The sequence below is a fragment of the Megalops cyprinoides genome, chromosome 25 (assembly GCF_013368585.1).
Source record: "Megalops cyprinoides isolate fMegCyp1 chromosome 25, fMegCyp1.pri, whole genome shotgun sequence".
NCBI lineage: Eukaryota > Metazoa > Chordata > Actinopteri > Elopiformes > Megalopidae > Megalops > Megalops cyprinoides.
Window position 1 is genome coordinate 10,730,418 of NC_050607.1, and position 26,662 is coordinate 10,757,079.

At 46.0% G+C, this 26,662-nt stretch overlaps 4 protein-coding genes across 6 annotated transcripts in view; 3 read left to right on the forward strand and 1 right to left on the reverse strand.

The window, feature by feature from the left end:
- Nucleotides 1-419: 419 nt before the first annotated feature.
- LOC118772010 (ADP-ribosylation factor-like protein 1) lies at nucleotides 420-4,537 on the forward strand. The gene is made up of 6 exons (XM_036520238.1): nucleotides 420-655; nucleotides 1,496-1,633; nucleotides 2,252-2,333; nucleotides 2,728-2,839; nucleotides 3,125-3,303; nucleotides 3,544-4,537. The coding sequence occupies exons 1-6, from the start codon at nucleotides 652-654 to the stop codon at nucleotides 3,572-3,574; spliced, it is 546 nt and encodes a 181-aa protein (XP_036376131.1). The 5' UTR covers nucleotides 420-651; the 3' UTR covers nucleotides 3,575-4,537.
- A 906-nt stretch (nucleotides 4,538-5,443) lies between these two features.
- On the forward strand, nucleotides 5,444-10,998 carry si:ch211-59o9.10 (uncharacterized protein LOC561841 homolog). 2 transcript variants are annotated; one of them, XM_036520434.1, is made up of 11 exons: nucleotides 5,444-5,506; nucleotides 6,110-6,326; nucleotides 6,890-6,962; nucleotides 7,226-7,748; nucleotides 7,844-7,992; nucleotides 8,085-8,180; nucleotides 8,623-8,740; nucleotides 8,999-9,117; nucleotides 9,210-9,331; nucleotides 9,504-9,603; nucleotides 10,498-10,998. In XM_036520434.1, exons 2-11 carry the CDS (start codon nucleotides 6,145-6,147, stop codon nucleotides 10,564-10,566), a joined length of 1,551 nt encoding a protein of 516 aa, XP_036376327.1. In that variant the 5' UTR covers nucleotides 5,444-5,506; nucleotides 6,110-6,144; the 3' UTR covers nucleotides 10,567-10,998. The 2 variants fall into 2 exon arrangements, with proteins under 2 accessions (XP_036376327.1, XP_036376328.1); XM_036520435.1 differs by having other exon boundaries at nucleotides 5,455-5,518.
- A 1,043-nt stretch (nucleotides 10,999-12,041) lies between these two features.
- LOC118771697 (inositol 1,4,5-triphosphate receptor associated 2-like) lies at nucleotides 12,042-13,690 on the reverse strand. The gene is made up of 5 exons (XM_036519705.1): nucleotides 13,619-13,690; nucleotides 13,355-13,413; nucleotides 12,921-13,016; nucleotides 12,625-12,750; nucleotides 12,042-12,282 (listed from the first exon to the last, which is right to left on the reverse strand). Exons 2-5 carry the CDS (start codon nucleotides 13,372-13,374, stop codon nucleotides 12,042-12,044), a joined length of 483 nt encoding a protein of 160 aa, XP_036375598.1. The 5' UTR covers nucleotides 13,375-13,413; nucleotides 13,619-13,690.
- A 7,213-nt stretch (nucleotides 13,691-20,903) lies between these two features.
- Nucleotides 20,904-26,662, forward strand: part of LOC118771989 (transcription factor SOX-5-like) — a 44,047-nt gene continuing 38,288 nt past the window's right edge. Inside the window, exons 1-3 of one of the 2 annotated variants that reach the window (XM_036520205.1) lie at nucleotides 20,904-21,087; nucleotides 21,184-21,319; nucleotides 23,197-23,309. Coding sequence is in view for 1 of the 2 variants with exons in the window: in XM_036520204.1 (XP_036376097.1) it covers nucleotides 21,294-21,319 (26 nt within the window). In the remaining variant the exon portion in view is untranslated. The remainder of the gene's footprint in view (nucleotides 21,088-21,183; nucleotides 21,320-23,196; nucleotides 23,310-26,662) is intronic. The other variant, XM_036520204.1, reaches the window with a different exon arrangement.

Consider the following 26,662-nt stretch of genomic DNA (forward strand, 5'->3'; position numbering starts at 1 on the left):
AAAAGGCCAAAGTACCAGCTGTCTTTTCAATTCCACAAGTCAGTCTGAAATCAATGTCATTTCAGCCAGTTAGGCCGAAAAGACAAACCTGCCAGCCTGGTGTATGGTGGTGCTTCTCCTGAACATGGCAGTTATGTAAAATCACATATATGGGGAAGGAAAGCAGTGCTTGTGACTTGTTTAGAACAGAAAATGCCGATGTTTGGGGAATCAGTTTTGTTTATGGAATAAAATGGTCTCTGAGTATCCAAAATATATGCAAGAACTGCCACCATACAGTAGTATTCAAGTGCGCCCTTATTCGAAGATCTACGTGCTAGTTGTATTACGGTAATTAGCAGGCGCCAATTTCGTCATATCTCGTTGCGTGTACGGAAATAAATATTTACTTGAAATGAGAAGCACATTCCTTCACATATTTCAAAGTTGTACTTGATGTTTTTAAATATTGGGGTGAATAAAACGTAGAGAACACAAAATTGTAATCGTATATATATGAGAGACATTGGATGCCTTTTAGCGTCTTCAGAATTACTCTGGAATCTGAACATCGTAAATCAAAAGATAACTTTCCTCAGTGACACGTCACTCTGGCCCAGAACTGCAAGGCAGAAACAGCTGAAAGGATCCGAAGCAGGAACCTGAACAGACATGGGTAAGACTTAAAACACTATAAATACGCATTTGCGTTGTTGTTGCAACATAATTTTTTCGACCATAAGTATGTTTAGTTACCAAGGCTTTGTGCTGAGGTATCTAACTTAATTAACTAATTAGGAATTTCGTGGGTGCGAGTTAACGTATCACGCTAGCTACCTCAGCTAATCAAGGTAGCTAGCTAGCTGACTGTCAATCGATAAAAGTTGTCAAGTTATCTATAAAGACCCTGTTGCCACGTTAAATGTATTAGTTAGCAATGGCACCTTTATGTGGATAGCTACACATTATTGATATTTCTTGTTACGTTATTAAGATCAACGAAACAAATTCCTTTCCGCATGTTGTGATTGAACTATATTCCGATTCCAACCACTAGGAAAGAAGCTAAGTTAAATAGCCAACGACTTAATTGTGTTACCAGTTGTGTAGAATTGTCACATCGATAATATTATTGTCGTGTTTTACTGTATGAACGAAACTGGAATATGTATACATTATGCATTTAGTCATATAGTTTGGTTCCTGGTTGGATGTCATCAGTGTAGTCCTGTGAATCTTTAGCAGTGATCAGGATACGGAAGGAGACAAACATCCTGTGTCCGAAATTTTGGGGAATAATCTCCGGGAAAGAAATCCCTACCGGGTGTTGTTAGCAGCTAATATTTAGTGTCAAAGGTAAAGTGCCTTATGTGAGACTGATTGTTTGTCTTACGCCAAACAGATAAATTCCCAGTCTTGAGCAATGTAAGCGTCGACTCTTCAGTTTCTCTCCCATTGCAGCCGATGTAAATATGTTTCTGCGCAGGCGCCCTTTGACTATCCTCTCTCCCTTCAGGTGGGTTTTTCTCCAGTCTCTTCTCCAGCCTGTTCGGCACCAGAGAGATGAGGATCTTGATTCTGGGTCTGGATGGCGCAGGAAAGACCACTATTCTTTACAGACTGCAGGTCGGGGAGGTTGTCACCACCATCCCGAGTATGTAATGTTAGCCACCAGTCCCTCTCTTTAACACTGCTCCCAGTTAGGTCAACATCATTACATTCCATTCACTTATAAGGTACACATGCTTCTGATTGGTTGTGAGTGGCTGTTATGTGAACCGTTCCTAAGTTTATCTTACAAATATTTTTGAAAATATGACCAAAAGTGAGTTTCACTCAGTCACTGTACAAATTGTAATACAAGCAAAAAGACAAGTGAGACTTTTTTTTTTACTTGTGCGGTCAAATAGCACAGTCACTCCACACATCTGATTGACTGAAATACACCATATGACTCAACATTGCTGTCAAATCAATGTGCAAGGTGTAATTAAATATCTGTCACATCCGACTGGTATGCATAGGCCCTGCTGCAACATGCTAATGCTGTATCCCTCTCAGCTGTCTGAGTGTGTGTGAGTGTTATATTTTTGAAGTGTGTCTGAGTGTTATATTTTTGGCTTGGACAGCCATGTCTATAGAATAGGGTACATATTTGTTATTGCTATCCTCCTATACTGTATAATGCTGAGTTAAATGATGAATACTTCTCTGTATTTATGTTTTGTCGTGTGTTTTCTTTTGCATGTAATCCTGCCACATCTGTCTCCAGCGATTGGTTTCAATGTGGAAACGGTGACGTATAAGAATTTGAAATTCCAAGTGTGGGACCTGGGAGGACAGACCAGCATCAGGTACAGATGTGTCCATACCAGTGACGGTTCAAAAATGTGCATTAAATCATAATCTATTATGCAGTCATAAGACTTAGAGTAATTCCAAGCAACAAGGCAGATAATGCATTTGAAGTCTGTATAAATGATTCGTACTGATTCTTCAGTTAAAATTTTGCTCACTGGCTACATTTACCTTCATTATTATATGAATAGCTGTGGAAGCTTTTCCTCAGGGGCCACATTACACTACTGTCATAGTTTCATCTCACACAACAGTATGATGTTTTGTTTCTTGGGGATTTGGCATGCCCACTTTTCATCTTAGCTTAGGGGCAAGGTGAGGGGCCTGTGAGCTGTATACCTCTCCCTGACTCTCTCTGCCTCTCCCTTTCTCTCTTTCCCTCCTTCTCAGGCCATACTGGCGATGTTACTACTCCAACACGGATGCAGTCATCTATGTGGTGGACAGCAGCGACAGGGACAGGATGGGAATCTCCAAGTCTGAGCTGGTGGCCATGCTGGAGGTGGGGCTAGTAGAGATGGGGGTGGGACCAATGTACCTAGGGGTGGGGTGAGTGGAGATGTGACTGAAGCTGGTGCAGGTGGGGATGGGGCAAGTAGACACGGCTGGGGCTAGTAGAGTTGACAGTAGGGCTAGGGCAACTGGGGATGGGGCTTGTAGATCTGAAGGTGGCATATGTATATGGATTTATGGTCTCTGAAGTGCGGGAGGGATTAGTGGAGCTGGATGAGTGGCTTGTGGAACTGTAGATGGGGTTTCTGGATTGACTCTGCCTTGCTGTTCGCAGGAGGAGGAGCTGAAGAAGGCCATTCTTGTCGTGTTCGCCAACAAGCAAGACATGGAGCAGGCCATGACACCCACCGAGGTGGCCAACTGCCTGGGTCTGCCCGCCCTCAAGGACAGGAAGTGGCAGATCTTCAAGACATCAGCAACCAAAGGCACAGGGCTGGACGAGGCCATGGAATGGTGAGAGAAACAAACTACCTGTGGCAGCTGACCGACTTCAATTTCCTGTTCCTGTCTATGGCCCTAAAATAAACTGAACTATAGGTGGTATCTTAACATCATTTTTAAACAATCCTATCCAAACAACGTCTGTGCCTTTAAAGTCAAGCCAGTGATGTAAACTGTGGTCCTTGTACATGGTAGACATGTATAAGATGTCATTAGTGTGTTAAATGTCTCTGGTTCTCTTTCTTCTTGCAGGCTTGTGGAAGCCCTAAAGAGTAGACAGTAATCACTCCTGTGACCCTGAGCCTTTGATTCCCTGTGTATATATTCCTGATTGAGCCCCCAGTCAGGCCCCGGACTGTGCCCCCTCCCCCTGTTGGTGGCAGCTCCCCTCCCCCATGCTCCCCCAGGTCAGGAGAGAGGCTGCAGGAGGAGGACACCAGCAATGAAGGACTCTTATATTCAGAGGGCTGTCTGCTGAAGACGATTGGTTGCCCAGTGGATTGGATGCTCTGATTGGTGGCCAGTGGATAGGACACTCTGGTTCCTGGCCCAGCGTGGCGGACATACTGCAGATGGCATTCCTGGTCAAACTGCTGTTGCTACAGGCCTTACTCTGGTCTTTTGTATTCAGAATGTGTTATTTTCTACTCACACTCTAAAGATGGGTTGGGGATTACTTTGTGTTTTTGGTATGTTTGCCTTTGAGTCCTCAAACAGACTGCAAATCTTTGGTATGTTTTAGTCTTTAGTAACTGACACTAATGTTTCTGATCGTTTGTGATTCCTGATTGCTTATTTATTTATGAGCTTCAAGAGTTCAAAACTATCTGTTTAAAGAAGATGTAATCACACTGAGTTAATAAATCATCTACAGTATCAATATGCTGAGGCTCAGCTCATAAATATGGCACTCTTTGGAAACATATGTGGATTATGTGTCAGCTTGGGGCTTCAGCTCCATGCTACTCTGAGGTGCAGTCAGTGCATGCCATTATTTCTGGTTCCCCAAGATTTTTTTTACTTGCTAGTAAAGCTCTTGAAGACTTGGTATGGCCTGCTTTTATTAACATGACATTTAAATAGCCATTGTATGTCAGACTGTGTCTCCACCCTAAATTTCAAAACCTTTAGAACATCTCAAACTCGAGAGGTGATGACCCATACAGCTGATTAATTTTAGCCTAAAGGATCTTTGTTTCAATGATGGCTACCAAATCCAGGAGAATGTATGGTGTGACCCAGGAGCTCACGGCCATTTTCAATATGAAGAGGTAATGAAAGGTTTTTTAAAAACCTCTGAAGCAATTGTTTTACACATGCTGTTCAGAGAATCTTTATAATAGCACTATTTTGTATTGCATTGTGGCAATGTGGTAAGGTCCTGTATTTTCACACTGACAGGGGACATCTGCAGAATATTTTGCTTCTGTCTCCTGGAATAACAAGGAATGGAATGTTCTGTACGTGTGATGTTGGTAAAGCCACCTTTTTCTTGGAAAAGCCTTTTCAGTGCACTACTTTGCAACGCATACCCTTTCCTCTCAGTTCCCTGTAAAGATTTAACTGACCACTTTTCCATTGTCAAAATAGAAAAAGAGATGTTGATGATGTCTATATGTCTATAACAAAAAAGACCTTAACTCTACATTGTCACGTTTTGTGTATCCATATGCAGTTTTGCCATTGTCTTCCTTTTGTCTGCTAAAGGCAGGCCTGGCACTGACACACCCAGTTGTCTCCTGATATCCCGATGTCTACATAGTACTTATTACGTTTGCTAAAGATAGGACTTTTTGATGACCCCCGTGGATTGCAATTGCACCCCTCTATTTTCTCCTGGACACGGGCTTGGCTACAGGACCACATACAGCAAATCTGAATGTAATGCGGTAGTAAGCAGAAGTTAACACGCTTTGAAAGATACTTATTTTGGTAATCAAGTCTTTTTAAGTATCTCACAGGTATCTACAAATTATAAATACGAGTTATCGCTTATTGCATAGCGCAGTTAGCCACTATTTTGAAGCGCTGTCTTCCAGCCCGATTTGTCTGTCCGTAGTTAGCTGCGCTACTAGCGCTATTGACGCGCACTCCTTTTGGAATCCAACCACGTGTTTGGCAAAGCGGAAGCCGCGGCCAGAAACGGGAAGTTGTAGTACTACCCGGCGAAAATTTTATGCAGAGAGCGGGTCCACGAATTTCAACGGAGGTCTTCGTAGGTTTCTCGGTACTTTATAGAATGTCGTTGGTATCGTTTATAGTGATGTTAATATTTTCGTGCTCTTGCGATAGCTCCTCTGTTTAGATCGTTGTGTTATATTTCGTGTCTGTTCATGGTGTGAGTCGGATTTCGATACTTAGCCAGCTAGTTAGCCAGCTAGCGTGCTACGTTTGCCAGTGTTTCATATCTAAGGTACAGTGGTGTCAGTACAATGGCATTCTTAGTATCTAATGTTAATCAATCACTTCTGCGCATTGCATGGCTGTAGCTAGGTAACTAGCTAGTTGATTACCAGTAATTCGCAAATTTGAAAGCTAGCTAGTCTAGCTACCCTGAGAATGCACACCAGGTCTGGGAACTTGTAACGTAACTTGCGACGTAAATGATTGGAAAGAAATGAAGTCACAAAGCGTGGATGCATGGGGACAGTGCTGACACGACTTTCATTGCTCTGTGCTAAAGGCATCTGTCATTTTTCTGTAGACCATCGATGGTTTATGATGTTGTACGCACGTAGGCGCTAGGGATGGTGATTAACGGTGAATGATAATTTATACGCCGATTTGTTCTGACTGTGTGCGTGCATGTCCCCTCCAGCTGTGCAGCAGTTAGAATGAGAGCTCTGTAGGGTGATGGCCAGTGATGGTGATGCAGAGAGGGATGAGAGTCGGATGCTCTGGGTTGGGGGAGAGCCCAACACGCCGGGATCCTTGGACCGTGCCTGCCTTTTGAGCGAGACGGACCTGCTCTTCAGCCAGTCCAGCGACAGCAGCAGTTTCAGCTCGCCCGAAACCATCGTCCCCGAGACGCCCAGGTACTGCCCCGCTGACACCACTGCACCCGTATATGAGTTTAATTCCACCACGTTGCCTCTCTGATCCTGAGCCCCCAAAAGCATTAATGCAGTGGCATAGTACTCAGGAGCAGGGCTTGCAACCAAAAGGCTGCCGGTTCGATTCCCCACTGGGGCACTGCTGATGTACCCTTGGGCAAGGTACTTAGTCCAGAATTATCTCAGTAAATATCTAGCTGTATAAATGGATAACCTGTAAAAATGGTAACCTACATAAGTAGTTCTGGGTAATAGCATCTGTTAAATGGCAATAATGTAATGTAAAGCTAATATTTGGACACTAACAGCTGTGCTGTTCAGAATGATTGCCGCGGGGTTTCATTCAAGCATTTGTGTTGTAAATTGTACAGCTTCTGAAGTTGATAGCTGTTTAACTTTTGCCCAGTCTTGATTAGGCCGAGAATATATCTGGTGGTAAAACCTTGCTGCATGCTTGCTAATGTTGCGCGGTGAGGGCTGTAGGCAGTCTGAAGAGGGTGCTGTTGTCACGGCTGTGTGGTCATTGCTGCTTGTTGCCTTTGCAGCCCAGCATGCTACAGAAGGAGACGGCGACGGCGCATGGTGCAGCAGGCCAGTGGAGCCGAAGGCCCAGAGCTGGTGAGTTCTTCCAATCGCATGCCTACTTATAGATGCCATTCGCCTGCTCCTCTGGAGCTCGTAAGAGACGCTTGTAACTGACTGTCCCGTCCTGACGAGGTTGCTTCTCTCAGGCACGATGCCTGTCTGTACTTGTCCCTCAATGGTGGAGCGAGCTTCCCGTGGGGGTCAGGACAGCGGAACCACTGGCCGTCTTCTGATGCAGACTGAAGGCTCACCTCTTTCAGACTGCATCTCAGTTCTCCTGTGTGCCCTGGTTTCAGGAGGAGGCCACCAGTCTGGCGGTGAGGGGGTCTGCTGTGCGGGACGGGCTCCCCAGTGACACGAGCACAACCCCATCGCACCAGAGGCCCAAACGACGGAAGCTGTCCCCGCCGGCTCTCGGCTTGAGGGACGGGGCTGAGGCCAGCAGCAACAGGGGAGCCGGCCGCCTACGGTTCCCGTCAAACGGGTTTGTCCCTGCTTCATCTCTGATGGCAGCAGAGTCCTCTACCTCAGCTCAGTGGCGGGGCGAGCCCTCCTCGTCTTCCTCTTCCTCGTCTTCTCGCTCTCTCGGGGCTGCACAAATCTCAGGGAAAGCAGGCAGTGAGGGTTCCAGCAAAAGTGGGCCGGGTCGGACGATAAGAGAACCCAGGACCGGCAGCCACAGCGGTGAGAGCAGGCAGAACTCCAGAGGGACCGTTCCGTCCAAGAGCAGGTCAAAAACCGCCAAATGGGCCCTGCAGCGCAGTGATTCAGAGGAGACACACCGGCACCAGTCTGGCCAGGACAGACACCTCTCCAGTGGTAAGGGAAGGGTGTGAGGATCACTGTTTAGTTATTAGGCAAGGAGGGTCAGGGGTGGTTGCATCTGTCCTAATCTCTGATTGTGACTTTCACAGCTGTGAGGGAGAAGTCAAGAGGTCCGCCCCCGCAGTCTCTGAAGCACGAAGAGATCGTCATCAGTGACGAGGACGATGACGTCATCGTCCAGGCCATGGTTCGCTCAGCTCAGGTGGAGGAAGATGAAGCCTTTGCCAGAAGCTTACAGGTGAGAGCTGGCTTGCCCTCTCTGAGGTGTGTCACTGCTTGCAGACACCTGTTGTAATGCCTGTGTATGTAATGGCGTTTCTCTGCTCTCAGGCACAATTTGACCGAGAGGAGCAGCAGCAGCAGGAGGAGCAGAGAAGGCAGCAGAGCAGACCCCCCAACATACCCTTCCACCCAAATACCCATCCTGTAAGTATCCTAGTGTCACTGCCACGCTGCGATACTTTTACTCTGTATTTCTCCTTTTTGCAGTTTGATGACTCTGCATCTCCCCAGGATCATTACTCCGTTTGTCTCCTCACTTTAATATCATTACCATGTGCTTGTCTTTACTGCAGTGTCATTACTCTTTGTGTCTCCTGCATTAGTATCATTACTCCGCATGTCTCTTCACCACAGTGCCATTACTCTGTGTGCCTTTGCTGCAGTATAGTATCTGATTTTCCCCTGCAGTATCGTTGCTGTGAGTGCCTCCTGCAGCAGTGAAATTACTCTGTGTATCTCCTTACTATCGTATCGTTACGCCGTGTTTCTCCTGTAGGAGTGTCATTACACTGTGTTTGCCTTACTATAGTATTGCTACACTGTGTTTCTCCTGTAGCAGTGTCATTACTCTGTGTGTCTTCTGTAGCCGCATGATTACTATGGAGAGTGGAGCTGGATGTCCCCTCTCTCCTCCGTGATGGACCCCAGTTTAGCGTTCCTATACAGCTTTCCTCAGGCCTCAGCAGCAGTGGAGGGTATGGCAGGTATGTCAGAGCTTTGAGTTCTGCCTGAAATCTGTGGTTACTTCATTCGTGAGTCGGGAATGTGCGTGTGTGCGTGTGTGTGTGTGTGTGTGTGTGTGTGTGCGTGCGTGCGTGTGTGTGCGTGTGTGTGTGTGTGTATGTGTGAGTGTGAGAGAGTACTCATGTGTGTGTATTCTGGCAAGAGTATATATTTTATGAATGTGTGTTCAGACTGGTGTGTGTGTGTGTGTGTGTGTGTGTGTGTGTGTGTATGTTCAGGCAGGTCAGGCAGACGCACAGTTCGCTCCCGAGGTCACAGGTCCCGCGGCTCCTCTCACAGACACGCCCACACGTATGCCGTCTCCTTGCTCGACGACAGCCAGGGAAACAACTATGAGGTGCGTGTGTGTGCCATTTCCCCCGGCAGCCATGTCTGTTCAAGTGTTGAAGGGTCTGACAGCTGCCTTCATGCTTCACCGCCTCTCCACAGGCCCTGCTGGCCTTCGAGGAGAGCCAGGGCACAGCCATCGCCAAGAACTGCCTGAGCCAGAGGGAGATCCAAAGGCTGCCAACCAAGGCTTTCAACCCTGCCTACAGTGCAGGAAAAACAGAGTGAGTGAACTGACCCCTCCACTCCCCAAACTGGACACTGTACAGATGCCTGACAGAGTCGTCTCAGTATCCCCCATCAGGACTCTGCATTGGTATAAGACAGGCAGGTGTATCGTGCTACTATGGAACAGATGTGGTTGTGGAAGTGATGTCATGTCTCCCTCGCTCTCAGGTGTCAGATCTGCTTCTCCAACTACACGGAAGGGGAGGAGCTGAGGATGCTCCCCTGTCTCCATGACTACCACGTGCAGTGTATCGATCGCTGGCTGAAGGTGAGCATGGCAGGGCTGACCCATTGCTGCACTGTCTCATATATGTTCCCATGTCATTAACTCCAGTGAAAGCCTGTGTTAAGCACCAGCACTGCTTCACTCGTTTAAATCTGAATACGTTTGAGCCCCACTTGTAGGATTTAATTTGAAAATGCAAAACCATTACAAAAGGAAATTCACCCTGTCATTCGAGGGATGCAGAGCTCAACTCTGAACACTGTGCAAAGGGGGTGATCATGTCAACCTCGATATATATTGTGATGGTGGCCTTACTATGTACACACATTCAGGACAATTTAAAAATGCATTAATGGTAATTTAAGACAGCTTGCCAGATAATCTTTGACTATAATCACAAGGCAGACAGTGGCTTGTTAGAATTTATTCAGAATATAATTAACATGCTAGCTAGCTACCTTATCTAAATATCTAATTTTATAAGGTAACTGGCTTGTTGGCTGTGTAATGATAGTGAAATATGAAGATAAAATAACCTTGCCAACCTTCACACAAATTGTCACTGCACAAATGTCTGTGCATGCATGCTTCCAGATTTCACCAGTAGAAGGTACTGTTTATTGAAGAGTTTAATTTGAAATATGAAAAAAATTTGAGACATGAAAAAAATCTCATACAATTGGTAAACATTAAAATTCTGCTTTTAAACAATCTAGGATCTTTCCAGTGAAAATTTATTTATATTGAAAATGGCAACGCTACATATGGTCGGCTCTGGTTAAACCCTGATTAAACTCCAAATACCATGCTGCATGTGGTGCAATTCTCAGTTACACACAGAGCCCTCCTTCAAGTTTTGAAAACACAGGAGAGGTTCGGAGGGTGCCCCTTTACCCAGGGACACTTTATTTAAGTCACTGTTTTATTTCCTCGTAGGAGAACGCCACCTGTCCCATCTGCAGAGTGGATGTGTCCGAAAGTGGCTGTCTTAAAGACCCAGTGTGAGCCCATGATGGCCCGCCCCCAACCTCACAGCACAGTCATGTGACTCCTGAGTCCAGCACTGGAGCGTGGCATGTCACTAGGGAACAGGAACAGTGCAATCACATGACATGACTGGCCGCTGCTGATTGGCTGTGACAGAACAGCCCAAGAAATGGTAGTCTCTTCCACTGACTGGCTCACTGTGCCACTCATCCATAGTGATGGCAGTATCTTCGTATCACTGCTAGATGGTGAAAAGGCTCTGATAGGGGGATCCACCAAAATAGTCTTGGCCCCTGAGCAGTGTCTCTTCAGCATGTTTTACTTAGGACCTTAAACAAGGCTGTTAAAACAAGATGTTCACCCCTCATGGACTGGCTATCTGTATTGTTTTTAAACATTGCTTGGATATATTTTGATAGTCAGTATTTTATTTCGTTCTGAAGCGTAGAGCTTTCCCCATTTTTTTTATAAAATAATAAAAGTATATTTCAGGAATTTTTTTTATCTTCTCTGCATTGGATCTGACTTGTTTCCCTGTTGATGTGATTAGTGTACAGCTATGTCCTTGACTCTGAAAGTGAAGTAAGTGATGCATACTAACTGATTTCTTGTTTGCATTAGTTTATACCGAAAGAAGATAATCTTGGTAGTGCAGAGTTAACTAATGGCCTAACTTTGTGGGTTTTCACTGTTCTCTTTCACAATTCTCTGTCTGTGTTCCCTGTCTATGGTGTTCTCTGTTAATGACCCCATGTGACATCAGGCCTATGTCACTGGAGTGTAGAGACCCACTCGAGACCACAGAGATTTTGCCATAATTAGTCACTTTATTGTGCAAATCCCTCTTTCCCTCGCTGGAATTTAATAATGCGCATGAATTCACTAAAATAAGCAACACAGCAGAATTTAATAAAGGGAAAGAACTGCTGTGTCTGATAATAACAAATAAACTAACTGCATACCTAAACCAGTTTAAAGATATTCACAAATGAAATCGACACAATCTAATGCATTAAAATATAAAATAAGTTAAAGCTGAAAGCAAACCTAATATATTTTATAATGGTTTATTTACTTTAGCATATGATAAAATCTTTGGTGAGTTTTTGTATGAGTGTAATGAAAAATGTAAAAGGCTACCCCATCTTGCAACATAATGCAGTCTGACTCATATGACACAAACAATAACAGTGTTAAGAGCTACCTACAGCGCCACTTTGCTAAGAGCCTGGACAGTTCGACACTGTGTGGATGGCTGTGCTGTGACTGGAGAGCACCGGTGAAGGCTGCGACGTGATTGGTTAGAGCATTCCAATTCATTCCAGTGATGCTGTAGTGAGCTGTGCAGAATCCCAGCAACAGTAGAACTCGCAGGGTGCGGTCAGAATATCGAAACGTTCACCCTCCACACTTCATAAGCAGGTGTGGCCACTCCCCCCTTCCTCACTCCCCCGGCACAGAGATGACCGCCACCTGAGTGCGGTCACCGGCCCTCACGCAGGCCGCTGACAGTTTTGCGACCCCAGATCGTTGCGGGACCATAGCCGCTGGGGGATGGATTCCCAGGAGTCTCCGGTGCCCACAGGAGCCGCGTCTGCACCCTGCATCAACGCCAGGCTGCCCAGGAGAGCGAGGAGAGCCGCCAGCAGCACCACCAGCACCACCAGCGCCACCGGCAGCCACGAGGGGAGGGCTGTGGACGCCCCCTCCGGCTGGGGGGCAGGGTGATCAAGTCTAGGGGGAGAGATAGACAGCGGTGAGCACATACAAATCAGGCCCTCAGCTCTGGTCTAAACAGAAGAAAAGGAGATGTTCAGAGGACAGCTGTTGAGGTCAGAGAGAGATGAGCAAAGCAGAGTCATTCCTACTCATAGCATGATCACGGGCTACTCCAGCAAGGGGAACTGCAGCTCAAAGGTGGAGACCAAGGCGGAGATTCTCCAAAGAGTGAGTGAGCAGAGGGAGGTAACAGGACAGCCCAGCAACCTGCCCACCGGCAGTGGAGCCCAAAGCAAAGCTGCTGGAACAGGTTTTTCAGAAGTTTGAAGTTTGGAAGTTTAGAAGTGTTGAACTGACGTCTTAGCAGGCATGATGAGCGATGTGAGTTTATTCCCCAGCTCTGTTAGGCTGGACTTCCTCCTCACAACTTCCTCCTGCTTCTTTTCCTCCCAGGGTGAGTCTGTCTCCTCGTTCCTGCAGAAACTTACATTACACAGGCAGGTTCATCATTAGCGGACACACTGATGTCATTCACTAATATAAATGTATCCATTTCTTCAGACGGCGGAGCCACTGTGTGGGCTCGTAGCCATGTGGCCTGTTTAGTGACTCAGTGGGTGGGAGGGCAGTGCAGTTTCCATGGTGATCCTCACCCTTTCAGCAGAGAGGGCTCGTCATTCTCCACCCAGGCGCAGGTGCTGATGAAGCGCTTTAAGGACGGCCGCAGGCTGTTCCTCCCCGCCCCTTTCCTGTAACAGTTATGATGTCATTCTCTATACAAGAGTGTGATGTCATTGTTTACAAAGATGCATGACACCATGTTTTTACCCCATGTCATGAGGTGTACAAAGATGCAATATCATGGTTCATAGAGACGTATATGTATATGAATTGCAGTAAAAAGATCCACAAATCTTAGTGTTCTTGTAGTAAATGCTAATCTGAAGACCCAGCGATTATCACTGTATTCCTTTGAAAGGGGACCTCATCGCATGAGATTAAGAGAGGAACTTGTGGGAGCTCCTCGGCGCCTCCATAACAGGACCCGCAGTGAGGAGACCCGCACGCTTCTCTCTGTGATACGTACCAGGAGCTCCTCCTGGCCATCCTGTCTGCGTCGACCTCCACGGCCCCCTGAGACCTGAGCTGCAGGATAACAGGGAGGCAGGGTGACTCACAGGCAGAGAGAGAAGCTAAGAGATCGGTAACAATAGCGCCTCTTCAGAGCTGAAACTCTCAAAACTGAACAGGAGTAAGCCTCCTTTACTTTATCCAGGCAGGCACAGACTGAAGAACTAATGGCTTGAGCATGACGTTATATGTGACCTTATGGCACCGAGATTTAACTTACGGGGTAAGACTGAGATCCTGGTGCTTTCTTGTTCCTGAAATCGTCTGGAGAGAAAGCAACAACGTCAAGTGCTCCTTCTGCTAATGTCAGAGAGTATGTGCTCTGTGGCAGGCATTTGCTCAGGGTTACCGGGGGAGCAGTGGAGTCGGAGAAAGACTGAATTACCTTTTTATGTGGCACATTCTCTAATTTCAATAATGTTCATGGTAAGTGTTGTTCTCGGAGTGTAGATGTATTGAGTGTTACCTCTGTCGGTGATGGGGCTGAAGGACCTCTCACTCTGTACCAGTGTTTCTCTGAGCTCCAACAGCTCTGCATGCTCTGTGGTGTACATCTTCTTCAGGTTCTCCACATGCTGGATCATCACCTCCACTGACTGGCTCACCTTATTCTCCTGAAGAGCACATGGAGAGTGACATCACACACACACACATTGGCAATGTGAGAATGTGCTCTCCAATGTCCTGAGTCGGGGCTTACGTGGTTTATGGCCCCCAGCATCTCGGCGCGGATGGACATTCGAGTCACGGACTGGGGCAGGATGTCCAGGTTCTTCTGCAGCTTGTGGATGATCTCCATGCACTGGTGACTGCTCCTACACAGGGGCGCCAGTTTCTGGAACAGCACAGTTTGAGACCTGAGCTTAGAGCCCTTTCCCGGATGGGCTGTCTGGGGGAGCATTGCTCTAATGAGGTCCTCCTCCCAGATGCCTCAATCACACACAGCAACCAGGAGCTCCATTTTATCTTGCCCTGAAGTCACAATGGAAGGTCTCCTGTGCCCTGTCCCACTGCCACACCTGGAGCAGCCCCTCCCACTGCCTCACCTGGAGTAGCCCCTCCCACTGCCTCACCTGGAGTAGCCCCTCCCACTGCCTCACCTGGAGTAGCCCCTCCCACTGCCTCACCTGGAGTAGCTCCTGGCAGCTGGATACCTCCTTTTTGACATTGTCCTCAGCCAGGTCACGTGATCGCTCCTCCAACTGCAGCCTCTTCTCCAGGGTGAACATGTCGCATTTAAAACCCAGAGAGAGGAGGTGGAACTCAGACTGACAGGAAGATAAAATGTGTGGTCAAACCATGGTCAAACCACAGACAACGAATCAATCCTCAGGACTTTAGAACCATGCAACCTGCCTCTCTCCATTCTCCCAACAGTTGCTCTTGTACAAACTGTCACTGGACATGATAGGAGCCTCAGCTCAGAACTGATAAGTCCTTTGAGCTCACCTTGAGTTAGTCAGAGTGTTGCTGAATGATTTAAATGGATGACCACAGCAAACACAAAGCAAATGGGAAGCTAGCCAGCCCACAGAGGTCACGCTGACCTGCGATTATTTCACCACAAGATACTAACATTGAATCATATAGGGCATTGCTCTGAGCTGCACTTACTATACACTGAACAACACTTAGGTGAGCTGCAGTGAGATCGATTACACACAGATCAATTGAGCACAGAAGCACTGGACAAAGAAACAAAAGAGACCCTCAACTCTCACCTCAATCTCTGTACCATTTGGAGAAGAGCTGGAAAGAGGATAAAAAAACAATGATTTTAATACCTAAGCAGACCCCGTATGTCCTAAGGATGGGACTGGGAGGTATATGTGAGGCCTACTCACCTGTTTCTGTCCTCCCTGGAGAATTCCACTTTTGCATCTTCAGAATTGACGGGAGAGGTACCTGGGGAGACACGAGGGTTCAGACATCACTCTATAGAAGTGTCCCATAGCAATCAGAAATCTCTCAGAAAAGGGGTAAGAAGAAAGACACCTTTCAATGAGGGACTAGGTGAAATTTACAGATGTCTCTCAATACGCAAGAAAGTGGTCGCCTCAGAAAGTGAGGGGACATCACAAATCTCTTGCTGAGTGGTTAAGTGGACACTGCTGAACTCTACCATTCCACCTACTCTGTGTGAATCTACTCTATCGTGATTGGACTCGGACGCCTCAGAAATCTCTGTGAGACGTATGTGAACACTGCAGAATTGTCCCTCAGTGAGGGGTAAGTGGATGCTACAGAAATCATGAGCGTGAGTGACCTTTCCTCTGAGTCACGTCGCTGAGCTCCTCCTGTGCTTTGTGCTCTTTAATGACCTCCATGCTGCGAGAGAGTCCCTGAAAAGAAAACGCAATGTCTCCATTTTGCACTCACAGAAACTGTATGGTTGTTGGCTCTTCATTCACTGCTAATCTCCATCCTCAGCTGTGTGTGTGTGTGTGTGTGTGGGTGTGTGTGGGTGTGTGGGTGCGCATGTGGGCTATTGAGAATACACTATATTCAAGTCATAACCTAACTCCTTTAAAGTATGATTCTGAATAAATTGGTCTTGCTGAGTAGAACATATGGCTCAACAACACGGTGAAAATTAATCTAGGCCATACGAAACACCTCCTTAATATACAGATTAAAGTATCTTTGCATTAGGCATTTTTCTGAATGATCACAATGTTTGCGAAATTAACTGCATATCTCACCATTTCTGTCTTAAATTGTCTCCTTAAAGTCTGGGCATCTTTCTTGGGTCCTTGAGAGCTTTGATTTCTCACTGCTTGTGACAGATCTCCATCTACAGTGGCATGGACAGCAGTGAGAAAAACTATCTACAGGGTGAAGCTGGCTATGGACATGTCTGCATGTTGCCAAATTTCCTAATGAATGGAGAAGGAAAACTTCTACAAGTCAATTAAGAGAAAGGGAATTATTTAACCAGGAAGGTCATTTGAGAACCCTTTCTCATTTGTAATGACTTCCTGCCCAAGAGGCGTAAAAGCACAGCAGTATAGTTATGCAGGAAGTAAAGAAATGAGAGTGGTTAAATTACACACATAAACAAACATGCAAATGACCAGAGGACTAGTACATGAACTTCATGGACACAACACACAGACAGGATATTAGTAAGTGCAAATAGGTACTAGGAAAAGGCTAGTCAATTTAAGACTTTTCTAATTTGTAATGAATAACTAATTTGCCATGCTTGTCAATCAAGCAAAACAAACTAAAACAGGTTGAGTGAAATAGTTTGTTTAAAGGCAAGACTTCTGCCTCTAGATGCCTCACAAGTTGTCACAAACACACACACACACACACACAGTGCAACATGCTCAGTGACAATCCCACACAGATATACACACACAGCACTTCTCTGTGATATTTGCACACAGATGCACAGTGAAATCCCTTTCAGTGACCCCAGCTGCTTTCAGTACGCCACTGACACAGCCACACGGCCAATCCCTGTGTGGGAGGGGAGGAGGGAGAGTAACAGCTGAACCACACACCTGCCGCTAACCTCAGCACAGGCACAAAGCCACATTGTGTCACTTCCTCTTACCTGTCACACCCGGCTCCTCAGGACAGCCCTTCGCCTCCCCTGGTGCAGACACCGGCTGCAGGCTGGCACACAGACACAGACCACATGCTACACAGCACATCTGCATACCGCTGTGACCATAACATCTGCACCAATCTCGCAGACACTCATTATAATTACTAATGCATCACTGCACCGCTCCGGATAGCATTGCAGGCAATAATGATTGTTCTATCTGTCCCATCTGTAAATCGTACCATGTGAGTGTATTACTGTGTGTCACCACACAGCACTGTGACAGCAAAGGGACAGGGGACATTCTTACCGGGGACATTTTAGACACCCACCTGTCTGCTGGGGCAGGTAGCTGGGCCTTCAACGGGTCCTGAGTCATGAGAGAGAGAGAAGTACACAACACAGATATGTCATTTCCAGTGATACTGTTATGGCACCATAATGAGAGGGAGCTCGACTTGGTCCGTAAATTATTAGTTTTCTGTTTTTTCGAAATCTTTGCAATATCGACAATATGCTCAAATTTGTACAATTCAGCAGCTATACAATGCATAGAATTACACCAGACTAATGTTTTTCATCCTGAGTAATTGTGGTCCCCAGACCCCCCCCCCCCCCCCTTACAAAACTATCCTCTAAATCAATTCTCCAAAATACAAAAAGGGGCAGGTGTGAGAGGGTGTGGCCTGCGAGAGGGAGGCCCGAGAGGGTGGGGCATGTTTTTTTGGAGCAGAAGAACAGAGAGAGAGTGCATGCGTGTTTGTGATGGAGAGGCAGCTGGGGAATTCAAGAAGGGAGCAGCGAAAATTAAGGGAATCTATCTCCTCACTGACCTGGGCGTGACTCATAGTGGTGTCCTGGACTCCTCCTGTTCTCCTCTCCTGAGTGGCCACAACAGAGCTGTCCTGATCCATAAGGGCCGGTGACACTGGCTCAGTCTGCGCTTTTGGGCAAGCGGCGTATCCTTGCAGACGGCGGGGCTCAGGCGGCCTCTGGGCTCGGCAGCACGGCGCATCTGGGCACAGTCAGTGCAAGCCGTGTGAGACTCAGCCCAGCCCTGGCCTCTAGGTGCATTGTGGGTATGCAAAGCGCAGCTGGAGAGATGCCGATAACCTGCAGTGGACGGTCACAAAGGGCCCTCACATACCCCATCAGCCTGCCCCCCCCCACCCCCCTACCCCCCCTCGGAGGAAACGGATTTGCATTGCAAACGCGGATGTCCCGTTCCCTTAGCCGGACATACAGAGACAGAGAGAGAGAGCACTTATTACCATATCTGCAAATTTCTGGATATCAACACACCTGTTCAAGCAGAATGAGATAAAGAATTGCACTCCAATAGCATGTGTGAGCTCCCCTCTGGTTCTCTGTCTGTGTACAGCACTCCGTCTAGGCTGGTGTGGCTGCAGGGGTGGAGCCCAGGGAATGGCAGGGCCGAGTCAGACTCTTGTCCCCTCCTTTACTGAGCCACCTGGTCACCCAGGTAGTATCATCTCTGAGTCACCCCCATGTATCCCCAAGCAGGGGTCGAGAACTTGACCTCCATCTGCCGAGAGACCTCAGCATAAACACAAGTACACAACCAACACGCACTAGTTTGGGCAGACAGGCAGTCAGACTAACATGGTGAGGTAAGTTTCACGATTACCAAGTATTCACACTGAAACCAAGAGAGCACCAACTCATCATCCTTAAACCAAGAGAGGACCAAACCATTGGGCTAGAGATTCCAGGTTAGGTATTTGTGTGAGAAAATAGAATATGAAACATATGACCGTCAAGGAGCCCTTCTGTTTGCTTTGGGAATACATTGCTGTAACACGTCTTTTTATCAATGTTTAGAGGACTCATTCCAAGCAGACCAAGCCTATGCACACTCCTCGTTCTGTGAACAGCACAAAACATTTGCAACTCTCTCTCCTTTTCAATCTTCTCCTGATGGAGCTCGGCACAGCTGGGCTGTAATTGAATAACACAGCACAGCGTTTCTGCTGATTCTGTACTTGAAGAGGTTGGCAGTGTTGAGACCACACTTCTCTGAGGCACAGCTGTAACTCACAATGTCATTATTTCTACTATAAAGACACACTCCAACAGCACGAGCAGGGTAACATTCATAGGAATTCCATCGGGAGAAAGCTCTTTTTGAAAGAAAGAAATGCTCCTTCAGTGGCAAGAGAGATCAAAATAGCCACCTCTTGCTATTACTGCTATTATATCCTTTCTGGAGCACTTTAAAGGATGTAATCATCTGGGGAAATTCAGAGAGACTTGTACTGAAGTGACTTTACAATTCCTCCAATGTCATTGTGAAAGCTGTATTCTGTCCTCAAACTGCCCACATGGAAGAACCTGGAAGAAATCACCACAGTTGTAATTCGTCTATTGTGTTGGGCAGCCCCTCAAATGTAGAGTTTTCGCACACATATGTGCACAATATAAAAATAACAACAACAAAAAAATGTAGATTGCTTTATAAGACAGCAGCACCTTCACCTCTGCGAAGCTCCTGTTCTGTTCTCTTATGGCAATGCCAGCTCTTCTGTCTTCCCCTCGTGATCTACCCTTTCGCTCCACAGGTGGCGTTATAGGTCCAATTGCGGCTGTGCACCTGGGATTGCATGTCTTGGACACCTGCGTGCATGATGTGAAGTGTATGCAATAGATGAATGCTCTCATTTCGTTCCGAAAACGGAAAAGTGGAAGTTCGTTATCTGCATTATCACCGCTCCTGGGTGTCCGGGTGAACTGCTGTGTAAACATAGTTTATGGATTTCTTTATCTCGTTTGTGTTTGTTTGTGCCGGATCGTTCCTCCCACGCCATATCTGTGATGGAGCATGGAATATTGTTCTCATTCACGGAACTACAAGTAGGTACTGAGTATGAATAAGCTCCGTCACAAGCAGGAAAATAGGGGTGGAACCTATTTTCCTACTACTAATTCACGGTCAATAGATACAGAAATGTCGCCTGATTGTGGTTGGCATTATTCACACGTGAAATACAGCCTAACAGGTTGAAAGGTCATGAGGTGCGTGCTTCAGACACTCTCTTTCCTGTTCATGGTAGGCAGCTTTGCCCCTTAAGCATTTGATGTTTTTGTTTTCGATCCCTCTAAAGGTGCTCAAAATCTTAACGACGGGATCGATTGGAACTGTCTCTGTGACTTGCTTTTGCAACCGCCTTGTGCGGTTCATGTCTGTGGCCGCTAGAGGGCAGACAACGCTGAATTTTCATTGACGGGACACATGGAGCAGATACTTTTTAATGCTTCTTTCAAAATGACATGACAAACTTGATACAACATCACCCAATAAAATCGAAAAAGTTAGCAATTTAAGAGAACTTGTTACAATTTCTAAAGTAATTTCATTTTTATCGTACATCTGAATCCAGTTTTGTCATATTTATATCCTGTAAGATCTTTCAAATGAACATTTAAAAAAATATACAGTTAATTCGGACATCCATCGGTAGACAGTTTTACTGACCAGGCGGAATGAGATAGAATAGGCTTGCATAAAATTACTGACACGCAAATATAAATAGTGCCATCCTTATAGTCTTATATACTTTAGACATATTTTACAAACGTAGAATACCGTAACCTGCGCATCGCACAGAATCAGGGAGTAATGGACTTAAATGGTGAAAGGAATTGGGATGACATTATTGGATTGGAGTTGTTGCGCTTTTGGAGGCGCACCTGGGGGAGATTGACCCTTCGGACAGCACCTTGATTGGGTGGAAATTCAGAGCAGCGGAAGGCAGAGACGAGTGAATAATTAAGACTGTAACACTTCACTTCTGCCTTTGCCCACCGGTTTAAATGACACTTTCCTCTCCCTCTTTCGAAGCTCTTGCTGGAGTCGCGCAGAGCTCCCGCAGTTCTTACAGCGCCGCTGAGGATTTCGCTTTCTGTGCTGCGAAAGCGAGTCACATATGGGCATGCCATGTCGCTGTGAATTTTATTACACATCCCTTCCTGCGCCCTGTTAGCATCCCTTCGTGTCATTTACAAGCGAGATGGAGAACAGATTACTGTCAACCAGGAACACACGCTCCGGTCGCAGAGGGGGTTCAGTGTACAATAAGAGACTATTTGATTTATCCTGAAAAGTCTTAGACAAGGTAACAAATCTTACTTTTAGACAACAAGCAAAAATAATTCCCCCACCCTCTGGTCTTCGTCTTTTATAATTTGCCGTTTCGTTGTTCTGTCTGAAGCCACCCGATGACCAGCGCAGGGATTTCATCTTGTCCGTGAGAGCAACTCATAATCAGCATCAAAAGGAGCTCCCTGCGTCCACTCCCTGTTAGGTGGTGGTTATTTTCTGATGAGGAGGGTCTTCAAAAAGGTCTGGTAAGTGCCGAAAATTATTTTTGATTTTAAACGTTTGTGCGTGACCAGAGAGCTTGTGCATAAAGGTGTCGTTGGCTCGCATGCCTCTCACTGCGTGCGCTTGGTTGCTGGCTGTCCGCGCTAAATGAACCGTTCACTGCGATTTGATTTTTTATGGCCGTAATTCCTGGAATTATAACACAGCTAGGCTACTCTATCATGTGCAACTGAGTTTTGTGCTTCTTGGGTAGTTTTTAGTCAAGCGTGCGGTCCACTTTTGCGTGCGCCAGTTTGCACTTACTGGAGACGTAAAATTAACAAACACGGATTAATGCCCGTGACTTTCTGGTTGCCTTTTTGTTCTTCCGTGGCCAAATGGTTTTACTTACAAGCCACTCAGTGAATCAGTTCATAACAATTAAAATATTAGCATTGACTTTTAACCAAATTTACTAGGACTGTTGGTTAGCAATGTACCCAAAATGAATTGAACTGTTGTGGTCAAACTGAATTAAAATACGGGTAGTCTAAATGGTTTCCACCTTTACTTTAGTCCGCAAGCAAATATTGAAACTTCACATACTGGCAGCAGTTTTGCCGGGTGACTTTACATTAATAAAATGTAAAATATCGTTGGAAGGAGAGAGCAATTGATGAGTCGCAGTGTACATTTGGCAAATCATCTGGACTGAACACAGGCACAACTCTCTTCCTCGTTAGCCATTTGTTTGCAGTTCCCTGACTACTACTGCAGTTTACAATACATCAGTTGTTTCACTCGAAGCAGTCGAAGGCTTTGGCTCCTCTTGTGAGTAAAAGTCAGGAACCCCTCAGTATTACAAGACACAGCATAGGACCTTCAACAGCAATATCACACTCGCTGTGCATACTATACACTTGAACACCCAAACACATTGACATACGGTAATTATAACAGGACTGAATTCATGCCAGTGGCCAAATGATCATTCCTGTCAAGATTTAGTCTGTTTGTATGTGCGTGTGCATTTGCATATGAGTGCTTGTGTGTGTGCGTGTGTGTGAAATTGTCTGATATGTAATAAGATTCTTACTGAGGACCTGTGTCTGATCCTTCCTTTCAACATCCCCCCTTTATTATGGAAAAGAGGCAATTAGAGTTGTGTCTGTTTGCTTAAAAAACAAAATAGCCTATAATTGGTTTGATCAAAACCTCCTTCATTAGCCTCAGGAATGCCCTCTGCAGTTCCCTGCTGACTGCAGATGTGCGGGCCCTGGGTTATCAGACAGGAGCTCTAGTAAGATATCCTAAGAATGGCCAGTTCTGACTGGTCTAGGGTCATCATCAGGTGGTTAAGGGCTTGAAGCTATGGTTTGGTAGAATACGTCAGGAAGTGATTCAGTAGGATATGTCCACAGATGATCCGCAATCACTTCCAAAAGAAGCACACTCCACACCCCATCCATACCTTTCGGTCACCCAGCCTACTCAGACTTCAGGGATTGAGTCTAAATATCGTTATACCATTTCATTACCTCGTGCAGTTTTTGATAGAAGAGATGACATTCGGAACACAGAGCTGTGGACCAAGAAGAAATCTTTAACGAAACGGAGAGGAGAGCGTGGTGTGCATTTTGGTGTGGCATCCTGATCAAAAGTGGGGAGATGTGAGGGGATGTGAGCACACACGCTTTACCTCTACTCCACTGTGAAACAGGGGGCACTGAGTGGCTCTGGAAACCTGCACCCTCGGGTGCTTCCCTGAGTTAGTTTTTTTGAGGTGTCAGAACTGCACCTCTGCATTGATGTAAATATGTAATTTCCTTGCTTTCTTGTCCATTCTAATTACCCTGCTCAGTAAAGGCAGAGGGTAATGCAAAGTGATAGAAACATTTGTTCAATATCCCATTCTTAACAGTGCCATTTAGCGTAAATACCACCTGCAGGAAGGACCCTCCCCTCCCAGAGCAGTATACCAGAGAACTGACCTCCCCAGGACCCAGACCTGCTCAATCTGTCTTCCCCAGGAGGGTGAGTGCAGATTTTCACTCTCTGACTTTCTTCTTTACTTGAAACCGCCAGAATAACAAGACAAGAGATGTTTACTAACGGGCGGTTTTCCATGTATTTTTTGCTCCAGGAGGTTTGTCTCTGGTCCAGGATGCTAACCTGTGTGCTAGACTGGGGCGAAAGTGATATGCGATCTGATTTCATTTGAAGAACAAAAGCAAATGGCCTTTCCTGCTAATTATGGAGATGGAGTTTGATTGCTTCTTTGTGAAGGGCTCTGAGAGCCGTGGTGATGATGGCTTGCTGCTGCATTTTTGCAGCGGACAGAGGGATGCACTCTGAAGTGTTGGCACATGGTGGGAGTGGTGTGAGGTCTCTGGCATTTGTCGCAGAGATAAATCCACAAGACGACGGAATACTCACTGAGTGGTGTGTGTGTGTGTGTGTTTGTTTTGGCTGTGCTGACATGTTGTACCTCTGGGAGGAAAGTTGGGGATCAGTACACTTGTTATTGTTTGAGAACCAAAATATATTTTATCATGGTTTTAGCTGTATTTACTGTATTCATGTAGTGGCAGAATCTAAAGTATTAAGTCTAAAGCGCTTCCAGAAAGGTTGTTGTGGTCGCTCGCAATCCCAGGCTGATTGGCTCAGTGCTAGTGAGTAGCTCAAGCTGAGGGAGAGTGATGAAGACAGTCATTCCACATCCAGGAAGGGGCTTGTGGTGATGTCCCAGTCCTTGGTTTTTAGGCAGGGCTATGCTGGGACTCTCCTGTTCAGTTCACTACCTTCCAGGACTTCCCCCTTTCAGGTTGTCTCTATATCTGTGCTGAAATGGTACCTTTGCTCTGCATCAGTACTTTTGTGTGAACTGAAGACAGATGGCATCTAATGTTGAATATGACAAGCCATGGATGTGTTAGACGTTTTTGTAATTGTGAATTAGAAGCTTATTTTACGTTTTGCAATTGTACAAACCAATGGTCGTTTAGTTGCCGTGACTAAAGAGATTTGCAAAATAACCACAGTAATGTGACCACCTCACCTTTTGACAGGTTTGGATATGTCTCATGACTGGACCAGGTATCAATAGATCAGCCTGTGTCACATGACCAAGGAAGGGCTGTGTGTTGAGTGAGTGGTGCATAGATCTCCGTCTTGCAGAGTGATCCTGCACATCACTTCTTCTCTGTCCGACAGGCACAGGATTCAGTGTTTGCTTTTATCTGGAGCAGGACCAGGGCTATTTTTAGGGAACTGAAGCCCTTTTGTTACAGAAACTGTAGCACGTCTGTGTCCGTACGGAGCAATCCCTGCACGTCAGTCCGGCGCAGTAATTATTTTGTGTTTTGATTTTTGTTTTTCAAAAAAGTCATTTGCAGCCCTTTATCTCGTTAAGACATTAGCAGAACCATCTGACCCCCTTGCTCTCCCACAAACGCCATCTTTGTCCAGTTTCACACCGAGAGGAAAACACTCAGATTCCAGGAATGTTTCTGCTGTCAGATCCTGCCTGACTGAAACACTGTCCCTGTATTGTATGCAACAAGGAGTGACTGGGGCAGTGTTCCTGCATTTTATACTGCTGTGTTTCTCAGGAATACATAGACAGTTGTTTACTGCATTGTTGCTTTAGCAGGAAAAACTCCTTTGGCACCCATCTATTAGTGATACAACACAGTATGTTTTGTTGCTTGCAGACACGCTTAACCAGGGTGATTTATGAAGAGTGGAACTGTGCTCCTAAAAAAAGTCACAGGAACGGCAGTATGTACAGAACACAGCATTTGCAGTGATTTCAAGATTGTGTGTGCTGTAAATAAATAACCTGTCTCCTGCACAACTATTGCATACTGAAGCAGTGTCCCCGCATTAAAGCTGGTGACAGCTGGTGACATAGGATGGTGTATGGGGAGTGGGTGGAGGTTATATGGAGGAGGTGCAGGGTGGTGTATGTGGAGTGCGTGTGGTCGGGGTGGAGGGCTGTAGTTCCCAGCAGCGCTAATCTTGCATGCGTTTGGCAGAGCGTGAGATGGGGGAAATTATTAATCGCTAATACATATTTATGTGGCACAAATTTGCCATTTGTTTGTGCATAAAATGATAAATAGTGTGGAGTGCCAACCCGGGAAAAATGGTGACCTTTTAGACGATGATAAATGGAGTTGTGTGTTTGCATGGGGGAGGGTGAGAATGGATCGAGAAAGATGGTTTGTGTGTGTGTGTGTGTTTGTGAGAAAGGTCAGGGGCCACTGTTACTCTCTGTATGTGACTCCACTCATTCACTGCTCTGCTGTGAGTCCACTCATAAACTACTCTGCCTCATTCCCCTTGGCACACTCTCATACTGCACTCAATGACAAATTAATAAGCCCTGATCAAATGTCACTGCCCACATTTGGAAACGCATAGGACATTTTTGTCCTGACCGGATCTCTCAAACCAGCAGTCAAGTGGGCTGGCAGTGTCTCCATGGCGATTGTACAGGTGCTCTTAACCTGTCTGTTTGTCTCTGCTGTGATCAGACAGGAGCTCTTCACTAGCAGCTTGTCTCTCCAGTGATCACATAGGAACCCCTTAATGATTGTGTGTCTCTGTGGTGATCAGACAGGAGCTGTATGTGTGTGTGGCTATTTAATTTCCACTTTTTTAATACATTTGATGCATTTTACTTCTCCCTTCATAGGCTGTGCTTGTCGGTGGAAACTGTGGAAAAAGTTGCAAATCCGCCGTGAAGGTTTAAATAGGGCTCGCTACCGACAGCTCACTAACATCAGTTGTTTTTTTTTTTTCTTGCGCGGTACCGCTAGGCTGTGCTGAACACATGAGCATGTAAAGCTGATTCAGTGCGTGGAGATAAGACTGGTCCTTACTGAGTGAGCAGAGACAGGACTAATTCAGTGTGGATAGGACTGCGCTGATCCTGGGTCAGTGGAACAATGGGAACAGCAGGACCATGCTGTCAGATTACCCTCAAACAGGAATGCTGAAGAGGAGGTAATGACAGCTGACAGGGGCGATTAAAGATTAAAGCACGGCCGTGAGTTCCACAGGGAGCATGTTGCCATAGCAGGGTCAGTGGTGATGGCATCTCTCCCTCCCTCTCATTCTCTCCCCCACTCTCTCCCTCTCTCTCTCTCTCTCTCTCTCCGTTCAGTTCAATTCAGTTCAGTGCATTTCAGTGTTACATACATATATAATTTACATGCGCACACATACATGCCAGAAAAAATTACAAATTCATAAGCAATTGATAAGCAGCACTGATTGAACTGTTATCAATCATTAAATGTTCCAAAATAAGGTCCTATTGCATGCCACCATAACAGTATATTTAATTAAATTATTAAAAATATATTCAAATATATGTCATT